The sequence below is a fragment of the Mastigoproctus giganteus genome, chromosome 6 (assembly GCF_048544385.1).
Source record: "Mastigoproctus giganteus isolate SK-2022 chromosome 6, ASM4854438v1, whole genome shotgun sequence".
Taxonomy (NCBI): Eukaryota; Metazoa; Arthropoda; class Arachnida; order Uropygi; family Thelyphonidae; genus Mastigoproctus; species Mastigoproctus giganteus.
This window is the reverse complement of record NC_143580.1, coordinates 209,818,393-209,833,093: the sequence shown is the minus strand read 5'-3', so window position 1 is coordinate 209,833,093 and position 14,701 is coordinate 209,818,393. Positions and strand designations below refer to the sequence as shown.

Sequence of the window (14,701 nt, the reverse complement as noted above, 5' to 3'; positions counted from 1 at the left end):
CTGTGAAGATGCGCTGTTGCCATACACAGCCAATATTCTTTCATGAATGGTCTTTGGCCCATTTCCTTCTTCGGTGAGAAACTTGATAACTGATCGATGCTCCAATTTCAGCAAATTCATAATTTGATGCAGGTGTCTTCCTTCTTTCTGCTACAGCAGCACAACCTAAAAACATAGTGGGATCAAAATTAGTATGATTCAAGTTGAGATATGTAGGAACATGATAAATCATGCATCATTGAAATATAACTATGTTAAGTGCTTTAGGTTGATTGATTGAATGCCCCTCTTATTTCCTTTCTTAGGTACCAATACAGGTGCTAACCTCTGAATTTCTCTAAGACATTTAAAGGAAAGGAAAGGATTTCATTTCAATGTTCCCCCTTGCCATATGTCTGAACTGCACAGAAAATTTAATGTTTGTCTATATAATCCCCAAATCCCTTTCTTCCTCTACTGTTTTTAATTTAATCTCTTTTAGTGCATAAGTTATTATTTGGGGTTATCATTTTTCAATCATAAAACCATGCATCTTTCACCTTTAAAAACAGTTTCCACTTACCTTAACATCCCAAACCCCATGGAAGCCAAATTTATCATCCTCATGGAGCAGCACCTGGTGGTGCTGCTTCATGAGGATGATAAATCTTTTATCTCCTTATGGAGATAAACCTCCACTCTTTTATCTTCACAATTTTGCAAATCAAACCTTGCCCAAATCTCTTCATCAGCATCATTTAAGAAAATCAGAAACAGAAGTGGACTCAACACCAATTCTTGAGAGAGAGATTCCCCCTAACCCTAGCCTCTTCTGAACAGTATCTGCTAATACTGACAACAGCCACAAACGTCTTTAAATTTGGAGGAGAACAGAAAGACGCCAAAAATGTCGAGACAAAGAGTACCAGACTAAGTTTGTATTATTGGTACTTAGTGCCAATAAAATTTTATAAAATTCTCATTCATATTTGAACCACTCCCTGTTATTAATATCTACTGCAATATTTTTTACTAAATTTTGATTACTGTTAATGTTTAGTTTTCCCACATGCTATGCTTAATTCTGTATTCATATAAAAATTTGATGATGTTGATGTAACTTTATGCCTTTAAAACTGAAATGGAACAAGATTACCCATTTATTCCCAATTTGGTACTTCTCCCCCCATACTGAAATTTCTTTATTTCCTCTCAGGCATTTCACACACTCCACATGATGTACCATGAAGCTACTGCATGTCATGTAACAGGAGATATGGTAGATCTTTTAGCAATTGTTCAAGATCTTCTTAAAACTGCTAGGAGTAGCCATGATACACCAGAAGTGAGGCAGTGGTTAAGTGGCTGGAAAGATCATATTGATAATATTAGAAAACTACTTACTTTACTAAACTCATATACTCCACCAGAAGTTAGAAATATCTGCATTGGTAAATATGTTATTTTTTTAATTCTTTCTTCTCTCTCTCTCTCTCATTGATTAAAATTAACGAAGAAATCTCTCAAATGTAATTATTTTCCTATCTTTCTAAGCAATTTTATCTAATTGATTCTACAAGAAGACTTGTGAAAAATGTTTAATTTCTTGTTGAACTGTTATTCATTTTTTATTTAGTTTTATTATTATGTTTTTCTTTTTGAGCTGAGAGTTTTTAACCATCTAGCAGGCACTTTAGTTAATGTCACCAACCAAAAATAGTAACTTTTCTGTAAATTTTGTGGAAATTTACAAAAAAAATTTGAAATCTTTTGCTTTTCTATGGGTTTATATTTCTCAAGTATGAACCCCCCCTCCAGCTGCATCATCATTAATTAATATTTTTCATGGGAGATATGGGAGCCATACAAAATTCTCTAAGCTTCGTTTTCATTTTGGTGTAAGTCAGGCAAGGAACTTATTAATTTATCATATGCCAGTGTGCCTGTAAATGTTTTGACATGCTTGCTGGTAGGTGTGACTTTTTCAGCTGTTAAAGTAGACATGAAAATAAGTTGTTCAACAAGTAACCCAGGGCAGCTTGTTGAAGAGGTGAAGTCGTCTTCTAGCAGAACTAAGAACTGTAGTTCTCTTCTTAGTTCTCTTACCAAAACTAAAATTTTTCCTCCTTTTACAGCATGTGCAGATTTTGTGAAGTGAAAGTGATTTAGAGCAATTTCTCTCAATAGATTCAGCAATTATTCCTTACATTTCGAGGGTACAGCTCTAAAACGGTTTTCGCAGGCCGGCCGCTAGTTAGTACACCGGACCGAACCTATTGGTAACTCTCTAGGAGGCTTCCGGATCAGCTAGTGTATAATCTTGCTACCTCTACTCTGCCAGATAGTGACTGGAGGGAGTCCGAGTAGTGTGTATGCGGGGAGCATTGTCGAGGCCACGTTATGTCAAGGATCTGGGTATATTCTTCCCACATGTACGCCATATCCAAAAATTTCATTACTTCATACAGCATGTCCCACCCACTTTTTCTTCTATTGAATACACCATGAATTGTCAAACTAATAGAACAAGCTTATCTGCGAAAAGATCTAAACCTCCCAAGGATTTCCTAATTCATTTCACAAATATACGTGGTCTCAATTCTAATCTCAACGATGTCCATTTCCACTTGCAGTCTGCCAAACCCCATGTACTTTTTCTGACAGAATCTCAGTTATCGGCTGATTCAACTACTGTTCATCTCAGATGCCCAAATTATTCGCTGTATGATTCCTTTCGCCTCAAAGGTGGTACTTGTGCATATGTCCGTTCTGATATTCCCTGTCAGAGACTTGGCAATTTGGAATCTCCTCTCTTTGATCTTCTCTGGCTTAAAATCTCTCTACCTCATTGTGTCAAATTCATCTGTTGTCTCTACCGTTCTCCCAACTCCACTAATCACTTGGAGCTCTTTGACTTCCTCTCGTTGCAACTTGACTTTCTCCAGTCCAACTTTCCTAACAGTGAGGTAATTTTCCTTGGTGATTTTAATGTTCACAACTCCAGCTGGCTTCCGTTTTCTAGTCACACCGACCCAGCAGGTCGAGATGCTGAGGCTTTTGCAATTACTAATGACCTAGCACAGATTGTTCATTTACCTACAAGAATACCGGACAATCCTAATCATACAGCCAATACGCTTGATCTTTTTCTCACAAACAACCCTTCTAAGTACACGGTCGAAGTGAGAGGTCCTTTAGGCACTTCAGATCACAACTTGGTGATTGTCTCTTCTCCAATGGAACCTTTATCTCATGGCTATTCCCAACCTCGTGTTGTTTGGCATTACAAGAATGCAAAATGGGATGACCTGCGAGACTTCTTTTCTTCTTTTCCTTGGTCGGATTACTGTTTCAAAACTCCTGATGTCAACGTTTGCTCAGATCGTGTCAGTGAAATTATTCTTGCAGCAATGGAATCCTTTATCCCACACTCCACTTTAAAATCTCGTCCTTTATCTAAACCTTGGTTTTCCAATAAATGTGCTAAGGCTGTTCAAGAGAAGAATGTTGCATATCGTAATTGGCTTGTTTCTAATTCTTCAGTTTCATTTTCTGCCTACACCAAAGCTCGCAACAATTGTAAAGCAGTTATTAATCAGTCCAAACTAGAGTTTGAACAGGCTAAGAGTAGAAAACTTGCTTCTTGCCCTAATGGTAGCCGAGCATTCTGGTCTCTTGCCAAAGCTATTGGCCACAACTTTTGCCCATCTCTGCTTCCACCTCTGACCAAACCAGATGGTTCTGTTGTCACTTCAGCCAAGGATAAAGCTGACCTGCTAGCATCCCATTTTTCTTCCAGCTCATGTATTAATGAACTTGGTAAAACACCTCCCACCATTCCCAACACGGTCCATTCAATGCTTCCTGTGGTCTTCCGTCAAAAGGATATCAGAAGGATTTTGATGAATCTTGATGCTAAGAAAGCTCCAGGTCCTGATGGTATTTCTCCACTTGTTCTCAAAATCTGTGCTCCTGAACTTACTCCTATTCTTTGCCGCCTTTTTTCATTTTCTTATTCCAAAGGTGTTTTTCCTTCTGCTTGGAAATTTGCTCATATCCAGCCAGTTCCTAAAAGGGGTGACAAATCCCTCCCATCCAATTATCGTCCCATTGCAATTACTTCTACTCTTTCTAAAGTAATGGAGAAATCAATTAACCGCCAACTCTTAAACTACCTAGAAACCTTCCGTCTGATCAACGATCGCCAGTATGGATTCCGTCGGTGTCGATCCACTGGTGATATTCTGGCTTATGTTACCCATTTATGGACTACTTCAATGGAAAGGTTCGGTGAAACACAAGCAGTTGCTCTTGACATCTCAAAGGCTTTCGATCGTGTTTGGCATAAAGGTCTTCTAAACAAGCTTCCATCTTATGGTTTGCCAACTGTTTTTAGTAATTGGTTATCCAGTTTTCTCTCTGATCGCTCACTGAGGGTGATGGTAGATGGCTCTCTGTCTTCTAACTTCTCCACTAATGCCGGTGTCCCCCAAGGTTCAGTTCTTTCCCCCACTCTTTTCCTCTTGTATATCAATGACCTTCTTCCATTGACTGGAAATCCTATCCATAGTTTTGCCGATGATAGCACATTGCATTCAACTTTCCATTTTGAGAAACCTTGCCCTGCTCAATCAGCTTCAACTTCTCGAAAATCTGCTACCAATTCCTTAAATGCCGATCTTCAGGTAATTCTCCAGTGGGGCAAAGACAACTTAGTTGATTTCAACCCTTCTAAAACTCAGTCTTGTCTTATATCTCGCAAAAAGGATTCTTCTGCTCCTATGCTTATCTTTAGTGACACTCCAATTTCTAGGCAAAAGGATATATCTCTTTTGGGGATTACCTTGACTTCTAATCTCTCTTGGCACAAGCACATTACAAATATTGCTTCCTCTGCATCTAAAAAACTTGGTTTTCTCTTTCGCTCTCGGCGTTACTTTTCTTCCAAACAGCTGCTCACTCTGTATAAATCGCAAATCCGCCCTGCCATGGAATATTGTTCCCACATTTGGGGTGGTGCCCCCAAAACCTCTCTCAGGCTTCTTGATTCCATTCAGAAGAGGGCAGTTAGGTTAATTAATGATTCATCTCTAACAGAGTCTCTCCACTCGCTTTCTCATAGACGTACTGTTTCTGCTGCATGCCTCTTCTACAGATATTTCCATGGGCACTGTTCTTCTGAATTGGCTTCTATAATTCCCGCTCTCTCTTTCAAAACAGTCCGAACACGTGCCGCCACCAGCCAACATCCATTTACTGTCCAACTTCAAACCCACAGAACCAACTTTTCATCTTCCTCATTTATTCATTCAACTGCCGTTTTCTGGAACAACCTTCCTTCATACGTATTTCCTGAAAGTTACAATCTACAGAAGTTCAAGTCCAATGTCAACAAATATCTTCTTTCGTCTTCTCAACCTCCAACCCAAGCACGGTACTAAGTACTATAGGTTCTAATACCTCTCGTGTTTGGGGTTCACATAAAAAAAAAAAAAAAAAAAAAAAAATTAACAAAGCTTTGCAAAAATCGTTCTTTCTTCAATTAATATTTTTCCTTTCGACTGGGAAATTCAGCATAGCTTCTCATACAAAATGTTGCATCCTCCATTACAGTATTATGATTTTGCTGCTTGCCACTTATGTAGGGCGCCTCCGTAGCCAGGTGGGCAGGAGCAGCAGTGCGTTGCACACGCTTCTTGATTAGACCGGGGTTCGAGCCCGTGACCACCGCATATCCCCGGAGCAATATGGCCTTAGTTGCTAATGCTTCTAAAAAAAAAAAAAACAAATAACAATAACAGCCACTTATGTAAGATGCTTGAGTTAAAATTCTATTAATTAGAGACTGGAGGAATTCTTCAAAAGTTCCTCATTCAAGGCTTCCTCATTAGCCAGTTTCAGGTAGAAGGAATGGATTTTCCCTTTATCAGTTATTCTACATATTTTTCAGCCCATAAAAATGTTCAATCCTTGAAAGGCATCCAGTGAACACTCACATATTCAAACATAATACAGGTAGCCCTCAGTTTATGATGGGGTTCCGTTCCTTAAGGAACTGTCAAAAAAAAATCTGTGTAAAATGAACCTAATTATATAATGTAAGTCGATGAGTTACGTTGCAGGCCTCTCTCAAATTGACATAGGTAATGCAATATTATTATACAGGTAGTTCTCAACTTTATGAGTTAATTCATTCCTAGCACGCACTCATTAAGCGGGAATTTCTTTCCCATAGACATAATGTTAAAAGTAGGGGTTACATTATCAACATCGAAATTAGTTAGCTAATTAGTTTATGTTTAAACAATGATTGATTTATCCAAAGAAATGAAAACATAGTCTGTAAAATCAAGCAAATTATAATAATAGAGAAATTATTTATTACTTACAGTTGTTAAAGAATGTTTATTCTTCATCATTATCGACTAAATGCACACTCATTGATCACTCATTATTGGCTTGGCACTCATTGGTTTGTTGCACAAGGAGTCATCTTCTTCAGAAATGTTTCAAGAGGCATTTGTTTCCAAGATAATCTTCTCTTTTAATTATAAATTTCACAATTGTATGCTTATGCATACAATCGTGAAATTTACCATAATAACGTAAAAACCCACAGTATTCCAACAATCAGTATTATCGTAAATGCAATAAGATCAAGTTTACTACCCGTTTATAATTAGATGCACTAACAGAGAAGCCCAATAAATCGGAAAGTGCAAATTGTTTTTATTGTTTTATGTTTGTGACCTCTAGAAAGGTGCTTTAGAAAAATATCACAAAGCGTTCAAAATTGATTATTATAATGGAACATATGATAACAATGAAAGTGTAGTACATTTTGATGATTTCAATTGGTAACTGATACAATTTACAAACCATGTTCACGACCTTTTATATAGTCTTAAGGCCAGGCTCGTTATAAAAATGACATTTTAGAGTGATGAATAGCTTAGTTGTGGAGCGAAAATTTCAACTTCTGAGATCTTGAAACTAATTACCAAAAAACAATGTGTTATTGGGTTCACATTACCATATTTTAGCGATATGATGGTGTGTCTCTTGAACTGATTAATATCATAAAGTGGGGTACACCGTATTGTATAGCTATGCACATGGTTTGGATGTGGTAGTTTGAATGTTTAACATTCATTTTTTGCAATTAATGTTCATATTTTCGATTTTGTTGATACTTGATACTTAAAAAAAAAAAAAAAAAACTCGTAAACCTGGGAACTCGTAAAGCGAGAACTGTCTGTAATTAAAGCTCTGAAATTAATGCTGTGAATGTAAAAACAGGATTTTTATGAATATAAATCAATTAAATGTAATACAATATAAAATAACCAAACTAAATTTAATTAAATTAAATTAAAAAATTAAATTTTGTACATTTACTTTGATATGTTTGAAGCCCAGACCGAAGGTTTTTGTAAGTGCCAGTGTAAGGCCCCTCCATTGATCTTTTTTGACAGTGGTGTAAGGCAAAGATGTTACTTCTCTGATGAAGTCCCTGGCTGTTGTTGGACTTAGTATTAGTAACGAATACTAAGTATTAGAAAGCCTATGGCTTATGCTGCACCAGCCAAAAAAAAAAAAATCCAAACAAAACAATGATAAAAATAAAAATAAATAAATAAATAACTAAATAATAATAATTAATAAATAAAAAAAAATAAAATAAAAAATAAATAAAAAGGAAATTAAACCTATCATCCTATGCGCTTCCCTTACCCGAAAGTACTATCCAGATGACCTCTGAATTTCCCCAAACTGTCGGCCTCTACCACCCATGAAGGCAACTTATTCCAGTAATTTATAACTTGCTGGCTAAAATAAAACTTCCTGCAGTCCAATCTAAACATTTCCCTCCGTAACTTGAATTTATGTCCCCTAGTTCTAGCATCATTTATAACCTTGAAAATTTTGTCCTCATTCATTTTACTGATGCCTCTCAGAGCCTTAAACACCTCAATCAAATCTCCTCTAAGGTGTCTAGTTTCCAAAACTCTGCAACCCACATATTCAAAGTCTTTCTTCATAAGGACGCCCTTTTGCCGATCTCACCAGGCGAGTTACCCTTCTTTGCACCCTTTCAAGAAGCTCGATGTCTTTCTTTAGGTGCAGTCTCCATACTTGAACACAGTATTCCAAGTGTGGTCTAACATAAGCCTTATATAATGGGATTATCACGTCCCTATCTCTACTTGCAAAAGTTCGATAGATCATCGATAGGACACCATGGGCCTTCCTTGCAACCTGTTTACAATGCTCAGAGAATTTCATGTCTGACCGTATCGTAACACCCAAGTCCCTTTCCTCCAGTACTGGGTTTAGTTTAACTCCACCAAGTGAATAAGTTTTTCTGGGATTAATGTTTCCCAGGTGCAACACCTTACACTTTGTTGGATTAAAGCACAGCTGCCATTTTTCTAACCATTCCTGAAGTCTATCTAGGTCTCTCTGAAGAAGCTCAGCTTGACAGTGATCATTAATTACTCTACCAATTTGAACATCATCTGCAAATTTAGACATCACGCCCTCTATCCCTTCATCAATGTCGTTTATGAAAATTAAAAACAACAGTGGTCCTAATACTGATCCTTGGGGAACCCCACTTCTTACTTCAACCCAATCTGAGGAATAGCCATTTATCACAACCCTCTGCCTCCTGCCCTGAAGCCATCCTTCTATCCATCTAAGGATCTTCCCAGTGATTCCAACCTGTTCCAGCTTATAAAGCAACTGCTCATGTGGGACTGAGTCAAAAGCTTTGCTGAAATCTAAATAAACAATGTCGAAATTATTCCATAAATCCAGCTTGTGAGTGACCCTTTCGAAATAGCGAACCAGATTTGTTAAACATGATTTTCCCTTTACAAAACCATGCTGAGTATCCTTGAGAATTTCAATTCGATCCAAATGATCCTGAATTCCACCCTTGATCACTGATACCATGATTTTCCCTACTACTGAAGTCAGACTGACAGGTCGATAATTTCCAACTTCACTTTTAGAGCCACCCTTATGTATGGGAGATACATTTGCACTTTTCCAATCCAAGGGAATCTCCCCAAAGTCTAGTGATGCTCGCATAATTAGCCTCAATGGTTCAATGCACTTGCTCGCCGCCTCTCTTAAGATTATAGGGTATATTCCATCAACTCCAGGAGTCTTACTGGTCTGTAGGCTCGAAAGTTTTTTCATTAAATAATCTTGCGAAATTTCAATATCATTAATTACATATTTTTTAATTTCGCTCCCACAATTTCCCATTGCCACAAAACTTTTTTCATTTGTAAATATCGATGCAAAATAACTGTTGAGTTCATCTGCAACGGCAGCTGGTGTATTTATTACTATCCCCTTTCCCTTACGTAAAGGTCCGATCTGGTTTGTCCTGCTCTTCTTGGCATTTATATATGTGAAGAATTCTTTATCCCCCCCCCTCTTTGCTCTGTTTGCTAGTGATTTCTCATAAACTGCCTTTGCCTGTCGAACCTTTTCTGTGGCTCTATTACAGATCACCTTGTAGCTGTTATAGGCTTCAGTACTTTTTATTGCTCTGTAACCTTTCCATGCCACCTTTTTCTGCTCAAGTAATGCGGCAACTTCACTATTCATCCAACTTGGAACCCTTCTCGTGGAGTATTTTTTTAATGGTATATATGCATTCAAGGCATCTGTGATTGATGTTTTAAAAGCACATCATGACTTGGCACATCATGGCCTTAGTTGTCCTTGTGCCATAAAAACTGAAATCAAATCAAACTGGTTGAGGATCTTCCCTTTTTTTGAAGAAAGCATGCAGAATTGACTGTCGAAATTTCCTCTTTCTTTCTTTGAGAACTCAGAATAAGGACTAATGGATACAATTACGATCCTTTCAACTTTCCCACTTTGCTCCTGGTCATGGTTAGTCTCGCAGAGTTCATCAGTGAGGGTCTGCATGGCTGAAAGGATGCTGGTGCCTAGTCTCCAGACACTGTAATTTGCAAAACTTAAGCCTTTCTTCATAAGAGCACCCCTTTGTTCCATTCACTAATCTTGTTGCCCTTCTCTGTACTCGTTCCAGCAGCTCTACATCCTTCTTGAAATGAGGCCTCCAGGCCTGTATACAGTACTCTAGGTGCTGTAGATTGCTTGTATTCGTAGATTTAGAGGGGCCCCCTTCATATTTTTTTTTCTCTTCCTCTTTCTGTTGGCTTAGTTCTTTAGGCAATTCTTCCAAGTATTCATTGGAAAGCTGCTGTCCATGGCTATCCAGCAGCTCTGTTACATCTTCAGCTGTAACCTCTTCCAATCCCACTTCTTGCACCAGCCTGCTAACATCTTCAACAATTTTCTCCTAGCTCTAATCCTCTGAAGTTGGGCATAAATTGTGGGAGAAGCTTGCTCCACACTTCATTCAAACAGTTCACTGACACTTCCTTTCAAGCTGCATTGATGTTATTAATGCTCTTCAAAATGTCGAGCGCCAATAATTCTTGATAGTTTTGTCTGACTTGTCCAAAATTTTCACCTTTTCCATGAAGGTTTTGCAGAGGTAATAGGCTCTAAAGGTTGCTATTACCCCCTGATCAATTGATTTCAAAACTGAAGTGGTGTTTGATGGCATGTAAACAACATTGACATCCAGAGATGTTCTGACTTCAGCAAGATTTGCAGGATGACCAGGGGCATTGTCCAAGAGAAGAAGAGCCTTGACTGGTAACTCATTCTCTTGACAAAAATAGTTTATTTACAAATTCAAGATTTCTCATCACCCACGCCCTCCTGTTCCATTTCCAGTATACTGGAAACGTGGCTTTGTTTAGGCCCATCAGATTACATGGTGTCTCTGAAAGGTATACCAACGTTGGTTTTAATTTTAAAGTGCCAGAGACATTTGCACCCAGCAGAAGCATTAGCCTGTCTTTTGCATGCTTGAAACCTGGTGCAGACTGCTCTTCATGGGCAATGAAGGTTCGTGATGGCAGTTTCTTCCAATGAAGCCCGTTCTCGTTAACATTAAAAAGAGATCAGGAGGATAATTACCCTCCTCTACAATGTCTTGAAATTCTGCAGCTGCCTCAGCATCTGTACTTATCAGTAATAACAGCTTGCATCAGTGGAATGTTTTTGATGTGAAAACAGCTTTGGTTGCACCTACTAAATTTTGGACTGAAGTAAAACCATTTTGTCACGAAAATGTGAAGTGGGAATGATACAAATTACATCAGTCCCTAAATGACACTAACATTGATGTAAAAACATCTTTGGCGGCACCTACTATATTTCAGTCTGACAATCAATGTTCGGTCCATTGGTGAAAATGTGAAACAGAAATGACACAAATTACGTCACTTCCTAAATGATGCTGATGCAGTCACTAACGTTGATTCGGTAGAGTAAGTAGCAGGCATGAGAATAAAACGTTACATCGTTCATACTAAATATTTTGGACTGAAGTAAAACCGATTGGTAGCGAAAATGTAAGACAACATTTAGGAAGTAGCCGATTGGTAATGAAAATGTGAGACTTCATTTAGGAAGTAGCGGGCTTGAGCTTATGCTCATGCCCACTACTTCCTAAATGATGCTAACTCAGTCACTAAAGTTGATTCGGTAGAGTAAGTTGTGGGCGTGAGCATAAAACATTACATTGTTTATAACTTCAGTTCTAGCCATTTAGTTTTAAAACCATTCTGATTTTCATCAAAGATGTTTTCACGTAAAGCATCTTTCATGCGAACGCATGCTTTTTTTTTTTTTTTTTTATTTATTTAAGTCATCCACCCACAATAATTTCTCCATTTCTTTTTCTAAAAGTTTTTTCTGTTATAACTCACTTGTGTTGCACTTACTATCATAGCATATTACATTGATTGTTTTTTTTTTTTTTTTTTTTTTTCCCCCCCATCTGTATTTTTCAATATGGTACTTACAGTTGATGGGGGCAATTTCACACTTCTACACATATTAGGAAGTGTCTGACCATCTTCCATTCTACAAATTACCTCCATCTTTTTTTTTCAATGTGATAGATCTACATGACTTTTTAGCAACATTTTCGCATTCACTTCTCTTACTAGACATGGCTGCTCTTATTTTATGAATTTAATCAACAATTTTAAATTTTAAATTAAAACTCATAAATTGAACATTTAATAGAGTTAATATTAAGCTTAACCACTTGTGATCTTGTTTCTATTTCAGGCATATATAGTGGTAAGCATACTTAAGAAATAGTCTGACAACTATTTCTTATGTATGGCTACAGCTGTATATGCCTAACTGTTGCCTAACAGCTATATATGCATAACATTTGGAACGAATGGATCAGTGAAATGGGAAGGGCTTCTTTTTTTATTTTTTTTTTATTTTGCTGATACTGTATAAGCTTGCTTTCTTGCATCATAAGCCTCTAATAATGCTAACTAGATACTCTGGAAACATGTCACTATTATTTGATTGCCTGGGATTAGGTACATCGGTAAAGATCTCTGGGTTATAGCGTTAGACTCAAAATTGGGCTATTCTTTGGGATCTCCTTGGGTTATTGCTATAGTTTGGCTGTTTCTACAATATAGCCTTGTTAATTCAATATTAAATTATTCAAAATACGTTTGCCACGGGAAAAGGTTGATGACGTTGTAGAGCGGATATCATCTTTTAAGGACACAAAAGGTGATATAGTTGTACACGTTGGCACTAATGATATTAAGAGTAGGAGACCGGCGGAATTACTTAACAAGTACAGGTCACTGTTGAAAAAAAAACAATGAATTAGGGTCGAATTTGAAAGTGTCTGCAATTCTGCCCAGACACGATAGGAGGGAGTATATGATGAGAGCCCTGTCAATCAATTCAGCCCTGGAAAGATTGTGCAAGGCTCAAGGGGTAGAATTTTTTTCAGCCTGGTCTGTACTTGTTAACAGGAGAGACTGCTTCTACAGGGATGGGACACCCTTAAATAGAAAGGGTGCAAGAATGTTTGCTGATGCTATCGAGGCAGTGTTAGGTGGGTCGGAAAACTGATAGATTGGGGGGGGGGATACAAGGACTAATAGATTAACAGTACCCACTGGCAGAGGTGAAACTGATTCTTGCACTGCTTCTATTGGAATGAGCAGCAGCCTGGAAATAAGATGCATGATATTTCAGAGACTGCTGGGAATCATTGGGGTACAAGTAAACACATGGGTTTTGTTAGGGTAGGTAAGAAAAAGAACAGATGCATGTATACTTGGGTGTACACCAATGCTAAGAGTTTAGTAAATAAATTTGATGAATTTGAGGTATTGCTCAAAACATCAAAGGCAGATATTGTTGGGATTTCAGAGATGTGGTATCACACAGATATAAGGAATGCAGAACTGGAATTTGGGGAGTACAATGTCTACAGAAAGGATAGACAAGATAGGAAGGGAGGAGGGGTTATGTTAGTTAAGAAATACATAAAATCCAAGGAAGTGAAGCCAGTCGACATTGCTGGACAGTGCAGTGCAGTGTCGAGTCAGTTTGGTGTGACATAAGCATTGGGAGATCAAAATTGAGAGTAGGAGTGTGCTATAGGCCTAATGACTCTGATGAGTATAATAAGAAACTGTACGGGGAAATAGAGTGGGCCAGTAAATCAGAGAGTCTTATAATGGGGAATTTTAATTTCCCAGATATTGACTGGAATTTGGGGGCTGGTCACTCACACACTAGCAAGGCTTTTGTGGATTTATTGGATGATTGTTTTCTACATCAGCATGTTCGGGAGGCAACTAGGGGAGTAATACTCTTGATTTGATTATCAGTAGTGATTCTTCATGCATTAAGAATCTGCAGATAAATGAACCACTAGGTGGCAGTGATCACAGTGTGCTGAAGTGGGATTTACTCAAAGAGGTAACTACCATTAGGGGTAAAGGGAAGGGTTATTGCTTTCGTAAAGGCGACTACGATGGTCTGAGACAGTATTTAAATTCTATACAGTGGGACCAACTGATGATGTTACCTACAGCAAATTCAAAATGGGACGTTCAAAGAACTTATCTTGGAAGCTAGTAGGCTTTACATACCAACTAAGAAATATTGTTCAAGGTTTAGGCCTAAATGGATGTCAGATGAACTAATGAGACATATGGCAGAGAAGAAAAATGCATGGGATACATACAAATTAACATGTGACACAGAAGCCTATGATAGATACAAGTTGATCTGTAACCAAGTTACAAAGGAGGATAGGCAGGCGAAGGCAGATTACGAGAAATCTTTGGCAAGGGATGTAAAGAAAAACAGCAACGAGTTCTTTACTTATGTAAACTCTAGAAGGAAGGGGATGAATCAGATTGGGCCACTTGATATCGATGGGTGAACTGTTGATGATCCTGCTCAGTTGGCTAACAAACTAAATGAATATTTTGCATCAACATTCACACATGAGGAGTTATTCAGCGAGGGGAATGCCAGAGGTGTATTCAACTCTGGCAGTAAGCTAGAGAATCTTGTAATAACTGAGAGTAAAGTGGAGGAGAAATTGTTGAATATAAACACAAGAAAGGCACCTGGGGTGGATGGGATCTATCCAGTTATATTAAAGGAGGCAGCAAAGGAAGTAAGCAAACCCTTAGCCATAATTATGAGAGCTTCCTTGGACTCAGGGGAGGTACCCATAGACTGGAAATGTGCAAATGTGACCCCAATTCACAAAGGAGGATCAAAGGCTGACACAAGTAATTATAGACCTGTG

The 14,701-nt window shown here is 38.0% G+C and overlaps 1 protein-coding gene across 1 annotated transcript in view; it reads left to right on the top strand.

Annotated features, from left to right (window-relative positions):
* The window catches only part of puf (ubiquitinyl hydrolase 1 puf), a 1,022,896-nt gene that overhangs the window by 894,746 nt on the left and 113,449 nt on the right, over nt 1-14,701 (top strand). The window contains exon 70 of the mRNA XM_090376705.1: nt 1,196-1,430. Within this exon, the coding sequence (XP_090232831.1) occupies nt 1,196-1,430 (235 nt within the window). The remainder of the gene's footprint in view (nt 1-1,195; nt 1,431-14,701) is intronic.